The sequence below is a fragment of the Mesoplodon mirus genome (genome assembly GCF_964341445.2).
Source record: "Mesoplodon mirus genome assembly, chromosome: 18".
Lineage (NCBI taxonomy): Eukaryota > Metazoa > Chordata > Mammalia > Artiodactyla > Ziphiidae > Mesoplodon > Mesoplodon mirus.
In genome coordinates, this window is record NC_138994.1 from 14,513,949 (window position 1) to 14,528,251 (window position 14,303).

The 14,303-nt window shown below is 53.4% G+C and overlaps 1 protein-coding gene across 1 annotated transcript in view; it reads right to left on the bottom strand.

Moving 5' to 3' along the window:
• Positions 1–161: 161 nt before the first annotated feature.
• CCDC40 (coiled-coil domain 40 molecular ruler complex subunit) overlaps positions 162–14,303 on the bottom strand; it is a 41,876-nt gene continuing 27,734 nt past the window's right edge. The window contains exons 13-20 of the mRNA XM_082603098.1: positions 11,197–11,442; positions 10,020–10,233; positions 9,421–9,590; positions 9,220–9,311; positions 7,251–7,371; positions 4,178–4,366; positions 2,487–2,645; positions 162–1,432 (exon numbers count right to left, since the gene is read on the bottom strand). Coding sequence (XP_082459224.1) covers positions 1,187–1,432; positions 2,487–2,645; positions 4,178–4,366; positions 7,251–7,371; positions 9,220–9,311; positions 9,421–9,590; positions 10,020–10,233; positions 11,197–11,442 — 1,437 coding nt within the window. The 3' untranslated portion in view covers positions 162–1,186. The remainder of the gene's footprint in view (positions 1,433–2,486; positions 2,646–4,177; positions 4,367–7,250; positions 7,372–9,219; positions 9,312–9,420; positions 9,591–10,019; positions 10,234–11,196; positions 11,443–14,303) is intronic.

Consider the following 14,303-nt stretch of genomic DNA (forward strand, 5'->3'; position numbering starts at 1 on the left):
GTGGCGTCCTCGCCCTCCTTGGGCCTCGGCGTCCCTGGAACGTGGGAGGGGCTCAGGGGGCGCGCACCTTGCAGGGGAGAGCTCTCGGGGGGAGAGGCGGGGCCTCGCCTTTTGGGGTCGCAGAGGGCGCTACGCCCCCGCATGAGCGAACCCTCAGCATCCTGGGGCCCGCCAGGCCGCCCGTCGAGGCACGGCTCTGCGAATCTAGCACCCAGACGACAAAATAGCGAAAATTTGAAAGCAACTTAAAGTTCTTCTGAAAAGGAAAACACTGTCATAACCCATACAAATCGACTGTCGTGAAAATGTTCAATGACAAGGAACTTTTCGTACACAAAGTCTCATGTTAAGGTGAGCAAGCTTAAAAAAAAAAAAAAAGAGGGGCAAGCTTGTACAGCAAGAAACTAACACAACATCGTAAGGCAATTATACTCCAACAAGAATTAATTAAAAAGAAAAAAAAAAAAGGAGAAAGCTTTCCAAAATGACATACAAAAGCCGGACCCCGTGACCTTGTCAGGTGGAACCAGGCACAGAAAGCCCGGCGCAGTGGTGTCAGAGCAGGATTGAGGGCTTCCTCGCTTCTTTGTGGGTTTTGCATTTCTGAAATGCTTTAGAATAAATACAATTTTCTCTCAGATTCAGAAAAATAGTTTTATTTTTCTGCTGAAAGTTTAAAATTACTTTGTAGAACATTTTCCCTTTAAACTGCAGAGAAGGCATAGGTAGCAGGGGCTCAGGAATCAGAGTGTGGGAGGAGGAGCCCTGGCTGGAGGAGAGGGCAGGACAACTGGGCAGACAAGGAGGTCTGTGTTCATGCACCTGTGTGGTCTTATCTCAGGCATTAGACTTCCAGATGCAGCCAGGGTCCCCCGGACTTGCTCCTGTAAGCTGGGAGTGGGGACAGGAGCAGAGACCTGGGTTTCCAGTTTTACTTGGAGGAGTAAGCCCAATGTGGGAATATGGGTTCGTGTTCACTGACACTGCCTTTGCATGCGGAAAACTCACCAAAATGCAACTGGAAACGCTGGCATTTGACTTGGTTTAAACTGCTGGGTGGCTAAAAAAAAAAACATTCCTACAATGCTGGCCTGTCTGTTTCTCTTAACTGGTGTCTCTGAGGGTAGAAAGATTTGAAGTCCCTGATGATACACAGAACTGATCTCCTCCTTGGGGTGGGCGCTCTCTAGGGCCCAGATGACTCCAGCCTGTTGCTGATGGACTGGCTGACCTTGAGCAGGGCCTCCTGGAACTGGGGGTACTCGTCCTTCACGTGGTGGAGGATGGTGCTGATGCTGGCCAGGCGGTCGTCCAGCCGCTTGAGCTCTGCCAGCAGTGACTGCTTATTGCGGAGCAGGAAGATGTAGCGCCCATCCTTCACGGCCTGCAGGTGCTTGAGGCGTGACTGCAGGGCCACGAGCCTGGAAAGGTTCTTGGGTGGGACAAGAGACCCCGTGTCAGGCTATGCATGTTAAAAAGAGGACACCCACTGTGCTGGCACGAACTCCAACTCAAGGACATGCCAGAGAACTTTGCAGGAACGAAGAGCTGAGGGTGCTGAGTCTCCAGATCCAGGCAAAGAGGCTGACATGCACAGGGTGGAGCCTGGACCCTCCCTCACCCGCCGTCCAACCTGCCAGGTGCCAGGCCCGGTGCCCACCACTCCCATCTCAGCTGGTCAGGCCCCAAACCCTGCAGCCCTGCTTGACCCCTCTCTTCTGCTCACACCACCACATACAATCCAGCAGGAAATCCCACTGGGGCGACTTTGAAATTATACGCAGAATCTGATGGCTTCGCACTAGCCCCAGGCCACCCCTGTTCCGTGCATCCCCATCCTCCTTAAGTACCATGATGGCCTCAAACAGGTTCCCGTGTCCACTCTTGGCCCTCCCATTCCACAGTCAACATCAGAGCCGGGTGATCCCAATAACCCCAAGTTACTTCTCCCCCCCAACCCCCTCCCTGAGGGAGAAGCCCGTGGTCATGGTGGTGCACCCCCAAGCTGTGCAAGCCCAGGGGCCCTTGGCAGTCTCCAGCTCCTGCTGTACCTGGCTGCCCCTCTACCTGGGGGTGCTCACTCCCTTGCTCCCTGCAAGTCTTGACTCCAGTGTTGCTTCCCGTGTGTGGCCATCTCAGACCACCCTACTTACAAGTGTAGCCCCCACCCACCTGATGCTCCTTCTCTGCTCCCTGTTTCTCCGGAGTATCTATATCACCATCAGATATATGGTATCTTTTTTCTTATTAGTTTTTTTTTTATCACCTGCCCTCCTGCCCTCAAAAGGAGGGCAGGGATTGTCACCTTTTCTATTCTAGTCTGTTGCCCTGGCACCCAGGACAGTGCCGGCCCATGGAGACTTCATGGGAAACATGAGGTGGACGACAGCAGTAGGCAGTGCTGTGATCAGCCTGGGCTTAGCTGGGCCGGAACGGGCCTTGCTGCTGGGTTCCTGTGGCCCTGGTGGCCCTGGGGACTTGCTTACCTGTTGCTTGAGGGCTGCCAGCTGGTATAGGTCAGCTTCGAGCTCGTCGGCCTTGGCCTGCATCCTTGACAGCTGCTCCTGTTTCTCCAGGAGGGAGTCGCTCACAGATTTTTGAGTTTCTTCCAGTTCTAGGATGGTTTGGGTGCACTCCTCGGTGGCCTGGGGGGTTAGACAGGAGCATTCTGGGACCCTGCCCACTGGTTATTCAGCCGACAGAGCAGAGTCAGGCTGGGAGGACCCCAGGACCCTCTATGCACATGATCCGGGAGAATTCCCAAAGAGGGGGTGCAGGAGAGTATTGGGGGTGGGGAGGCCAGCAAGGGAGCCCTGGCCGGACCTTTTTTGGGGTGGGGCGGAGAGGAGTCCATCACCAAGCTGGGCAGAGGAGGCCCCTGGGAAGCCACGAGGGGTCGAGAGGGATGGACGCCAGGAGTGGCCAACGTGGCAGAGAAATGCACAAACCAGGCACGGAAAAGGCCCCTCTGCGCCTCGAGTAACATCCAAATGAGCAGTTGGATCAAGTCTGTCATTTTCGGATACCTTCCCTCATACAGGACTCCCCCTATAGGGGCTATTCCAACATTCTCCATTCAGTCCTCTGGGTGATGCCACGAGGTAAGGACCCATTTCACAGGTCAGTAAACAGAGGTACAGAGAGGTCAGACAACGTGCCTGAGCCATGAGTGGAAGAGCAGAGCTGGGACCCACGGAGGGGCTGGGGGGACCCACGGTGGGGCTCCAAGGCCGCTTTCTGTCTCATGTAACCCTCGCCTCTCAGGGAGGGGTCACTGCTCCTATCTCCACTGGCAGATGAGGAAATTCAGGCGTGGAAGGTTTCTACATGCACTGAGGCCACACAGCTGGTCAGCAGGGGCTGAGGGAAGTCTGAGCCCACAGCCCAGCCTGGTGATCACAAAAGGAGGGGGCACGGGGGCCATACAGCTGGTCCCTTCTCAGGGCAAGGCACACACTACATGCTCAGTTGATGTGGACTGGTGGATGGGGCATGGGCTCGAGTGGGTGCCCTCCACGTTCCCACTAGCCCATCGCCAGCACCCACTTGGGGTCAGTGACACAGGGACTCGTGCCCTTCACCAGCACCCCATACTTCCCTGATGCCATTTCTATTGGGCAGAAAGGGGCAGAAATAGGGCCGCCTCCAGTCCTAAGCTGACGCTCCCTATACAGATCCTCTGTTAAACCCGAGACAAACTCTCAAAGAAAGCCCCTATCAGAGCAGGACGTTAGGGGCACTCGGGAAGCACCTACTGATCTGGCACCCACTGTATCTTGACCCAGAACCAGCACGTGGGGTGTGAGGCTCAGGCTTTTGTCCCCAGCACAGAAGAAAGCAGCTTGTCTGATTCTGCACCCGAGCTCCTCCCATCCCCCCCAGCCCCCACTGTCACTTCTCTGTCTCCTAAAACAGCCCTGACACAGCAGCTGTGACCATAGCTCTGGGAATGAGGGGCAGAAGAAGAGGCGGGGAGGCAGGTGGGGCAGGGAGGGACCCGCCGAGAAGCAGGCAGGAAGCACAGAGTGAAATCGCAGCCCAACTGGGGAAAGTACATCAGAAACACGGCCCTGGCCAGTGACGTCTGCACGCCTGCCAGCGGGGCTGGTGACACAGGCTGACCGCCTGTGGACAGGTGGCCCAGCATGGTCCCTTCCCAGTCTCTCGGCTCCCCTACCTTGTGAATGTCCCTGATCTTCCGTCTCAGCTCGGTCTGCTTGCGGTGGAAGTCTGTGTGGGTGAGCAGCTTCTTGTCCATCTTGCACTGCCCCTCGGCCCGAGTGGAGATGGTCTCTCTGCGGGCGACAGCCAGCTCCATGTCCCGGATCATCTTCTCCTGCTGCTTCAGCAGTTGGCCGTGCTTGACCTGGGTGCACAGAGCAGAGGGACCTCCCACCACATCCAACTGAACCATCAGGGAACCCACAAGGGTGATGTCCCCAGGGGAGAAAGGAACCTGGGGGCTTAGTCAACCGGTCAGAGTGATTTAAGGTCCATGTAAAGAACACTAGGCAAACAGGGCAACACTGAGAAACCGTCAGAGACTGGGGAAGGTGGGGCGACATGAGGACAAGATGTGGCCTGGGGTTGGGTCCTGGAGCAGAAGGGCATTAGCCAAAAAAAACGGTGAACTCTGGTTAGAATTTGTAGTTTGGTTAACTGTATTGCACCAAGGTTAATTTCCTCATTAGGAAAAACGCACCGTGGTTTTGTGAGATGGTGGTGTGTAGGGCCTATAGGGCCTGGGGCTGGGGGCTGGGTCGTGGTGGGAGCTGGGCTGCAAGGGGTGCCAGGGAGCTTTCTGCAGGGGTGGACGTGCTCTACGTCTCCATGGGGTGGTGGCTGCATACGTGTGCACTGGACATTTAAAATAAGTTCATGTTACTGCATGTAAATTATTCCTCAATAAAGTTAATTCAAAATAACAAAAGGATAGACAGACAGGAATCCCTAAGTTAAGTTAGGAGTGGTGGTGGGAGGCCTAGCCCACGAGGTTAAAACAGAGCAAGAGTGACAGTAACCAAATGCTCTGTGCTGGCGCGAGCCCGTCAGAATAACTGTCACAGCAGAGCAGAGATGCAGGACAAGGATGGCATCCTCACCTCCATCCATGTGATCAGCGTGGCCATTCAAATCGGTGAGAGAAGCACAGATCATCTGATACATGATGCTGGCATAACTCACTCCCCAGCAGAGAGAAAATAGAGATGGACCCCTATTCACAACATACCCCCAAACAAAATTCCAGGTGGATTCAAGACCTAAGTATGTGCAAACAATTGAAAAAACTCAGGAATCTGTTTGTGCAACCTCGAGCTGGGGAACCTTCTTAACAGTACAGGAGACCCAGGAGCCATACAGGAAAAGACTGATACACAACTAAACACTAAACACATTCTGAGAGGAAAGAGACCATTAAAAAAATGTGTAAAGGCAAGCAGTAGACCAGAGGTAGCATTTAGAATAGGTATTAAAGACAGGGGTTATTAACCCCAATATACAAGGAGGTCCTAAAAATTGCTAAGAAATAAGAAACAGGAAAATCAGGCAAAGATATAAACAGGCAACCTCCCAAGGAGGAAATGCCAAAACACACATATACCCACAGGTACACATGTGTGCTCAATCCCCCACATGTAAACCAGCAATGCAAATCCACTGAGAAACCCCTTTTCATGCAGTGGGTTGTCAAATATTATAGACCGATAAACAAATGAGTGAGTTTAGCAAAATCACAGGAACAAAGTCAATGTACAAAAGTCCATTGTATTTCTGTACCTTAACAATGAGAAACTGGAATTTGAAAATTTTAGAAAGTACCATTTACAACAGCACCAGAAAACACGAAACACTTAGGTATAAATCTAACAAAACATATGCAAGACCCAAATGCTGAAGAAAAAAACACTAACAAGGGAAATCAAACAAGACCAAGTAAATGGGGAGACAGATACACCTGCTCATGGACTGGAAAACTCAGCAATGCTAAGGTGTCAATTCTCTCTAAATTGATCTGTAGCCTCAAATCCCAATTGTGATCCCCGCAGGAACTTTTGTAGAAATTGACAGGCTGATTTTCAATGTTTTTGGAAAGGAAAAAGATATTGAATAGACAAGACAATTTTGTAAAAAAGAACAATGCTGGAGGAATCACATTGGACAGAGCCACAGAAATCAAGACCGTGTGGATTTGGGCTCTCGGATCAGTGGACACAGCAGAGGGCCCAGAAACAGACCCATGAAAACAAATATGGTCACTGATTTCCACAAGGATATCATTGTAACAATTGTTTTAGTGACAAAACAACAAACTGGAAACAATCTGAATCTTCACATCAACCTAGGAATGTTTCATTAAATTATGTTATATCCATAATATATTCTGCAACTGTTAACGAAAGATAATATCTGGATTATTTTTAAAAAAATAAGTTGCTGAATTATATGTACTATTTTTGTTGCGGAAAACAAAACAAAACAAAGCCACAACTAGGAGGGAAGGGGGCGGTAGCCCCGTCCGTCCATGTATGTGTGTGTGTGCACGTGCCTGTGTGGGTGTAAGCTCTGTGGTAGAGGGTTTGACCTGCTGCATCTTCTGTGGTTTGAAAAGTCAGTTAAATGGAGTGGTTTTTTAAAACTTATCAGCAGTAGATGCATTTGATCAGAATTCCCCTGGACTCAATAGCTAGCGGGGTTATTATTAACCACGTAATTGTAAAAGTGATGTCACATTTGTTTTTATTACCTGCTCTCATTTGTATCCTTAAGGCCCTGAACCTTTGGCTCAGTGACAGCCGGTGATTTAATTACCAGCCTTTTCTCAAGGGAATGAAATCCAGCTAAAGATGACAGTAGAGAGAAAACATGGCTCGGAAGGAAAAGGTGGGTGTGTTCCTTGAACCCTGTTACTGAGTGAGTCTTTCTGGTCTAACGGTGGGATACATCTCACAAATGGGTCGTGAGATTGGTGCGGGGTGGGGGGCGGTCACAGCCAGCGTTTAAAAATACTGAGTGCGTTGCTTGCACAGAGTGAGGGTAAAACAGTAGTTCATGAATACTGTGCAGACAGCTGTGTGTCCTGTAACCATTTTGGTGCAGTAAGAACAAGAACTGGACAGGCCCTGATACAGGAGGTCGGCAAGGGGAACAGCGAGTTTCCTTGTGCTTGGGCTGCAGGCCGCTGTGCCGGAGTGGTTTCCTCCCAGGACCCCGAGCTCCCAGGCTCCCCACACCTCCCTCCTCCCACCCACCTTCATCCTGTGGATCTCAGCCTTCATGGCCCGGATCTCTGTCTGGCCCGTCTCGGAATCCACTGATGCGCGCATCTCTTTCGCCAGTTGGATTTTTTTGTCCCAAAGCATGATCTGGTGTCTTTAAGGGAAGGAGAGGCAGTGTAAGAGCTGGAGAACGAAGGGGTTTTCTTTCTGATGCTTTGGTGAGCGCTGTGTGCTGTGCTTGGGGTGGGCTCCAAGCACAAGGAGCAATGTCTGTAACGGGCTACGGGAGACCCTTGCCTTCCCGTCCATGAGGGGTGCCCTCGCCTAGCAGGTGGCCTGGTTAATTTGCAGGCACCCAGGCAAGGGTTTAAATAGAAACAAATGTTACCATTCTGGGACCAGAAGGTGAACTCAACCCCAGTGCCCACCACCCTCACTGGGGGACCGGGGCGGGGGGCGGGGGCAGAGGAGAAAACAGATATGTAACTTTAGGAGAAACTGGGAAAAGCAAATATAAGTGATAGAAGTTGATATTAGAAGAAGTCAAGGGCTTCCCTGGTGGCACAGTGGTTGAGAGTCTGCCTGCCGATGCAGGGGACACGGGTTCGTGCCCCAGTCCAGGAAGATCCCACATGCCGCAGAGCGGCTGGGCCCGTGAGCCATGGCCGCTGAGCCTGTGCATCCGGAGCCTGTGCTCCGCAACGGGAGAGGCCACAACAGTGAGAGGCCCGCATACCACAAAAAAAAAAAAAAAAAAAAAGAAGTCAAGAGCCTAGATAGACCAAGAGCCTGAAAGCCATTAAAATGTTAGCAAAGACACATGCCCCCCCACCCCCTGTGGTCTGAATGTTTGTGTCCGCACCCCCACCAAATCCACATGTTGGAATCCTTATGCCAAGTCTTGGGATGGTGATGAGGTCATGAGGGTGGAACTCCCATGAATGGGATTAGTGCCCTCATAAAAGAGACCCCACAGAACTCCCCCTCTCCTGCCACCCTGTGAGGACACAGCAAGGAGTCTGCAACCCAGAAGAGAGCCCTCACCCGACCATATAGGCACCCTGATCTCGGACTTCCAGCCTCCAGAACTGTGAGCAATAAATTCCTGTTTATTGTTTATAAGCCCCAGTCTGTGGTGTTCCGTTGTAGCAGTCTGGAGGGACCAAGATCCTCTGCAAGCTCCAGGTGGTGTTATGTGTAGATTCTGTCAAACCACAGGGAGGGGATGATCCCTTTGCCACTCAGCCCCTTGGCGATCACATGGCACCAATCAGGGTGCATGCATACAGTACCCGTTCAAGAGCCCTTGCAACTGGAGATACAGATCTACGTGCACCAACGGGGAAGGACATCCACAGAAAAATATAAGGCTACTTCAAAGGAGGACATAGAGACCAGTCTCATTTTTTTTTTTTTTTTGCTGTACGCGGGCCTCTCACTGCTGTGGCCTCTCCCGTTGCGGAGCACAGGCTCCGGACGCACAGGCTCAGCGGCCATGGCTCACGGGCCCAGCCGCGGATGGGATCCTCCCAGACCGGGGCACGAACCCGTATCCCCTGCATCGGCAGGCGGACTCTCAACCACTGCGCCACCAGGGAGGCCCTAGTCTCATTTTTGTTTAAAAAAAAAATGAAAGAAATACATAGAGAAAATGGTAAAGGAAGAGGGTTGGATTAAGTGTGATTCTCCTTTTTACTCTGCACACACTGTTACGGTTTAAAATGCTTACCGTTGGGTCTGGATTACTCTTACAATCAGGCACCAGAAAGATCATACAGTTTTAAAAGTCTGTCCCAAAGGAAGCCACTCTATTTCCAGCCACCACAATCATGGGTTTGGCGGGAGGGCTTCCCCAAGCGCAGGAGACAAGAACCCCACTCTTCCCTGGGATCCCCCTCGGGTTCCAGAGCCGCCCCCACCTCCCGGGCCGGTTTACGTGGATGGTGGCCTCCCACGGCTCCGCGGGGCAGCGACCCTGGGACAGGACGCGCCCGGCACTCACTCCGCCTCCACCAGGCTGTTGAGCACGGCTGCCTTCTCCTCCCTGAGCTCGTTCAGCTTCTCCTGCATTTCGATGGTCTCTCGCTCCGAGGCCTGCATGGGGAGGGGGCAGCTGAGGGTGGGGCTGAGGGCAGCGCACAACTGTTCCCCCGCCCCGCCCCCTGCCTGCCCACCACGGGCGGGAGCTCAAGGTGGAGCCCACCTTGAGTGCGCGCACGAACTCGCCCTCGGTGGCCAGGTTGCCCTGCTGCAGCTCCTCGGAGCTGCATCGGTTCTGGTTCATCAGCACGTTGAGCTTCCTCAGGTCGTTGTCCAGGTCCCTCATGTGCCGCTCGATCTGCTTCTGCTCTTTCTTCTCCTGGTTGATCTTGTCTGCGGGGAGGGCGGCCAGGGGTCGGGGGTGGCCCCTGGGGGTAGTGATCCGGGTCTGTGCCCAGAGCGCCCCCCGGCCCCGCCGACCTTCGGGCACCCCCGCCCAGCCAGGGGAGGCCGAAGGGGACAGGGTTGGCGCTCAGACACCAAGGCCCTAGGAAAGACCAGGCAAGCTCAGGGGCAGGGCCGGAAAGCAACAACCCTGACCACCAACAGGGGGGTTTGGGTGGCCCAAGGGCAGGACAAGCAGGCAGCAGGACCTCCGGGAAGAAATGGGCATGATGTGTTCAGGCCGAGTGGGCCCTGGACACCAGGCAGCACTTCCTGTGGGGCTGCAGGGCTGGGCTGACCAGGTGGGACCAGGTGGGACCAGGTGGGACCGGGACACCACAGCAGGTGCTGTGGAGGGGGCTGGGCAGGGGAGCTCACTTTCTATCCGTAGTTTCTTCTGCTCCAGGATGTGGATCTCCTTCTTGGACATGTCCAGGGAGGCCAGGTGTTCCTCGCGCCCCTGCGTGGCCGCCACCATCTCCTGCTGCAGCCGGAGCCAGGTCACCTGGGCCTGCGTCACGCCGGCGTTGTGCTCCTCGATCAGCTTGCTCAGCCTCTTGATCTCCAGCTCCAGGGGTCCCACTTCTTCCCCCTGAAAGTGATGTTCACCAGAGAGCAGAATGAGCCTCTAAATCCGGGTGGGCTGCCGAGGGTGGGGACCCCTGAGATCATGTGTCTGGATGACGAGTAGGGTGTCTTTACTCAGAGGGACCAGGGACCCTGTCATTGGGTCCCCTCCCCTGAGGGCCCAGGCCACATGGCCTGACCTGCTGTGGGAGATATGGGTCTGGGGGTCTGTGACCCCTTCCCCTCCCTCCACTGGCCGGGCCCCACCATGCCCAAGTCTTGGGGCAGGGGCAGCAGGGCCTCTGTCACCCAAAGGGGCTTCGCAAATTGTCTTTTAACAGCACACTGTCATGGGTTATGGTCTTTACTCCCTTGGAATCCACTCAGGTTGCAGCTCTGAGACCGCACTCTGGTGTCGAGGTCTACCTGAGAATGCTCCCCCAGCTGCCCATCCTGCTCTGGGACTTGAAGCTGTTGGTGGGTTCCTCAGGTCAGCGATACCTGGATAACCTGTAGGACTTCAAGCCCCAAACTCATCAGCCCACTTCACTTAGAGCTGCAGTCAGTGGCTGAGATCCCGCCCGCTGCCTGTCTTTGCACAGCCCGTGGGCCGCACAAAAAATCAGAAGAGAATTTTGTGCCAGGCAGAAGTTATATGGAATTCAAACTTCAAGGGCCCTAAGTAAGGTTTTACTGCACACGGCCACACCGCCTGTGGCTCCTCCTCATAGCCGCTGGGGTGAGGGGTTGCAACAGAGACCATCTGGCCTGTAACACCTGAAATACTGACTATCTGGCCCAACAGAGAAGGAGTGCAGACAGCCCCTGAGTCAGAGCATTTGGCACAGACACGTGTGCTTCACCTGTACGATCGGCGGGACAGGAACGCGTGTGCCCTATGTGAGTTCGTTTCTGAACATAAGAAGTTCCTGAAATGGCCAGGCATAGATATCAACCCGAGTAGCCTCTCCCAGCCCTGGGGTCTTACCCCGAGTTCAGAAATTGTCTGCTCCAGCTGCTTGTTCAAAAAGTTGATGAGGCCTTGCTTTCTCTCAATCAGGATGGTGTGCCTGGAGATTTCACTTTCACTGTTTGTGATGAGGTCGTTGACTTTTTTCACTTCCTTGTCCAGCTCAGCCAGTGTCTTCTGATGCATGTCTAGCCTGCAGCTGGTGTTCGTGATGTCCAGGGTGGTCTGAGCAATGTCACCGTCAATTTTGGAATGATGTGTCACCTGAATTAGCAGAAGGAAACATGACTGAACTTTTTTTCTCTTTCTGGGAGGCTCCAAATGAGCTGGTTGGCTTCTTGTTTCCTTGATCCTCCGGGTATTCATCTGGAGAAATTCCAAAACATAATCAGGAGAGGAGGATGTTGGCTTTCTCTCCACCTCATGACCTGTCAAAGGACCTACTTGTTGGAACCCTAATGATTTCTCACAGAAAAAGAAAGCTAACATTATTGTCTCCTCTTATCAAACAAACAGTAACGTGCATTGAAATGGGGAAATGTGAAAATACAGATGATCACCCATAAATCTGCCACACAGTTAGCCAGCATCACTATTTAGAATCTATCCTGCCTTCCCGACTTTGTATATAAACCCCTTTCCCCCCACCAAAAGAAAAACAGGATCACACTCTACATATAGGTTTGTAAGCCACTTTGCAATTTGACAAATTTCATGTCATGTCATTTTTAATGGCTGTGTAATACTCGGTCATATTTGTAACAGAGATTAGGAAGCAAGTCACAGCTGTCCCTGGGAATGTCATCTGTTCCACAATGATCATGGGGCACTGCTCTTGGCAGCTCATGTGTTTTGGTGAGGAAAACCAAGATGCCTGCCTTCTTTGAGCTTGTCAATCTCTTATCAACATTCCAACTCTAAATAATGCTGTGACAAACACCAACTTCTAATTTCTATTTGATGGGACAAATGTCCTTACATTTCACTGGAAAAGCTGGACACAGTCCTTGAGAGAAAAGATTGTACTGTACTGGGGCTCTTGCCAACCTTGGTTCTGGGGGTGGGAGCTTCAGCCCGGGGCAGAACTGCCCAGGGCTTCGCGGGGCTGCCACTGTCCTGAAGGCTGGGCCAGCCCACCCTGCCTCCTCTGTTGGCTTCCGAAGGCAGCTTTGCTCCACTCTTTCCTACAATGGAGGATTGATCATAAGGATACTGGTGAGAATCAGGGAGGGAGGCAGCTCGGGCTCACTTTGGGATCAGGGCCCCTTTCTCCGAGCTGTGGCTCTGCCTTGACCTTGCTAGCCAGCCCCTCGCCGTTGGTTGCCCACTAGTTCCTGCCCACGAAAATCCTCAGCTCTCTACCAGCCTGTGGCTCCCATCAACTCCTGGTCTCCCAGGGTCATCTCTGCCCCTCCCCACACAACCCCAGCTGGCTCTGTCACACATGCACTCTCTGACCAGCCATCGTGCATGGCTTTCCAGAACATTCCTAGGTTTAAAGCCAGACCCTGCCAGCATCTCAAGTCACCCAGCTCCTTGCAGTCACACCTTGGCCCCTCTGGCCCCTCAGCTCTGGCTATCCACCCGTCCTTTTCTTTGCCAAGACCATCCAAGGTCACTGGGTCTTCACAGGGGCCCTACCTTCCTCTCTACCCCAGTGCTAGCCACCCTGGAAGGGTTTCAGCTCCTAAGTCCCCTTTCAGCCACCAACCAGGCCAACCAGAGCACCCGACCTCCCCTCAGTCCCCTCGGGCTGTTTGTCCCCTTTGTTGAGACCACCCTGGCCTCCTCCTGGGACATTGGTACTGCTCCTGAACTGTGTAGGCCCCACGGTTCACCTGTGCCTGCCCTCCCTCTGGACCCATCTTCGTATGATTCTGTCCCTCCACAATCTCTGCTCCTTGTCCCAGATATGCCCACCCTGTCTGCCACCAGCCCACGGGGTGTAATGAGCAGTTTGGGAAAAGTGCCCCCTTTCTAGAGCTGGACTTGCATCTGCTGGCTATGGTTGCAACAAATGCTGGCCCAGGACTCTTTACTGCCCTCCTGTGGACATGGGTAGTAGTACATGGGCTGCCCACCAATTGTTGTAACAAATGCTGGCCCGGGACTCTTTACTGCCCTCCTGTGGACGTGGGTGGTAGTACACCTGCTGCCCACCAATTGTTGCAACAGATGCTGGACCTGGACTCCTTATTGCCCTCCTGTGGACATGGGTGGTAGGACATGTGCCACCCACCAATTGCAACAAACGCTGACCCAGGACTCTTTACTGCCCTCCTGTGGACACGGGTGGTAGTACACCTGCTGCCCACCAATTGTTGCAACAGATGCTGGACCAGGACTTTACTGCCCTCCTGTGGACATCGGTGGTAGTACACATGCCGCCCACCAACTGTTGCAACGAACGCTGGCCCAGGACTCTCTACTGCTCTCCTGTGGACATGGGTGGCAGTACACCTGCTGCCCACCAATTGTTGCAACAAATGCTGGACCTGGACTCCTTATTGCCCTCCTGTGGACATGGGTGGTAGGACATGTGCCACCCACCAATTGCAACAAACGCTGACCCAGGACTCTTTACTGCCCTCCTGTGGACACGGGTGGTAGTACACCTGCTCCCACCAATTGTTGCAACAGATGCTGGGCCAGGACTTTACTGCCCTCCTGTGGACATCGGTGGTAGTACACATGCCGCCCACCAACTGTTGCAACGAACGCTGGCCCAGGACTCTCTACTGCTCTCCTGTGGACATGGGTGGCAGTACACCTGCTGCCCACCAATTGTTGCAACAAATGCTGGACCTGGACTCCTTATTGCCCTCCTGTGGACATGGGTGGTAGGACATGTGCCACCCACCAATTGCAACAAACGCTGACCCAGGACTCTTTACTGCCCTCCTGTGGACACGGGTGGTAGTACACCTGCTGTCCACCAATTGTTGCAACAGATGCTGGGCCAGGACTTTACTGCCCTCCTGTGGACATCGGTGGTAGTACACATGCCGCCCACCAACTGTTTCAACGAACACTGGCCCAGGACTCTCTACTGCTCTCCTGTGGACATGGGTGGTAGTACACCTGCTGCCCACCAATTGTTGCAACAATTGGTACATGCGCCGCCT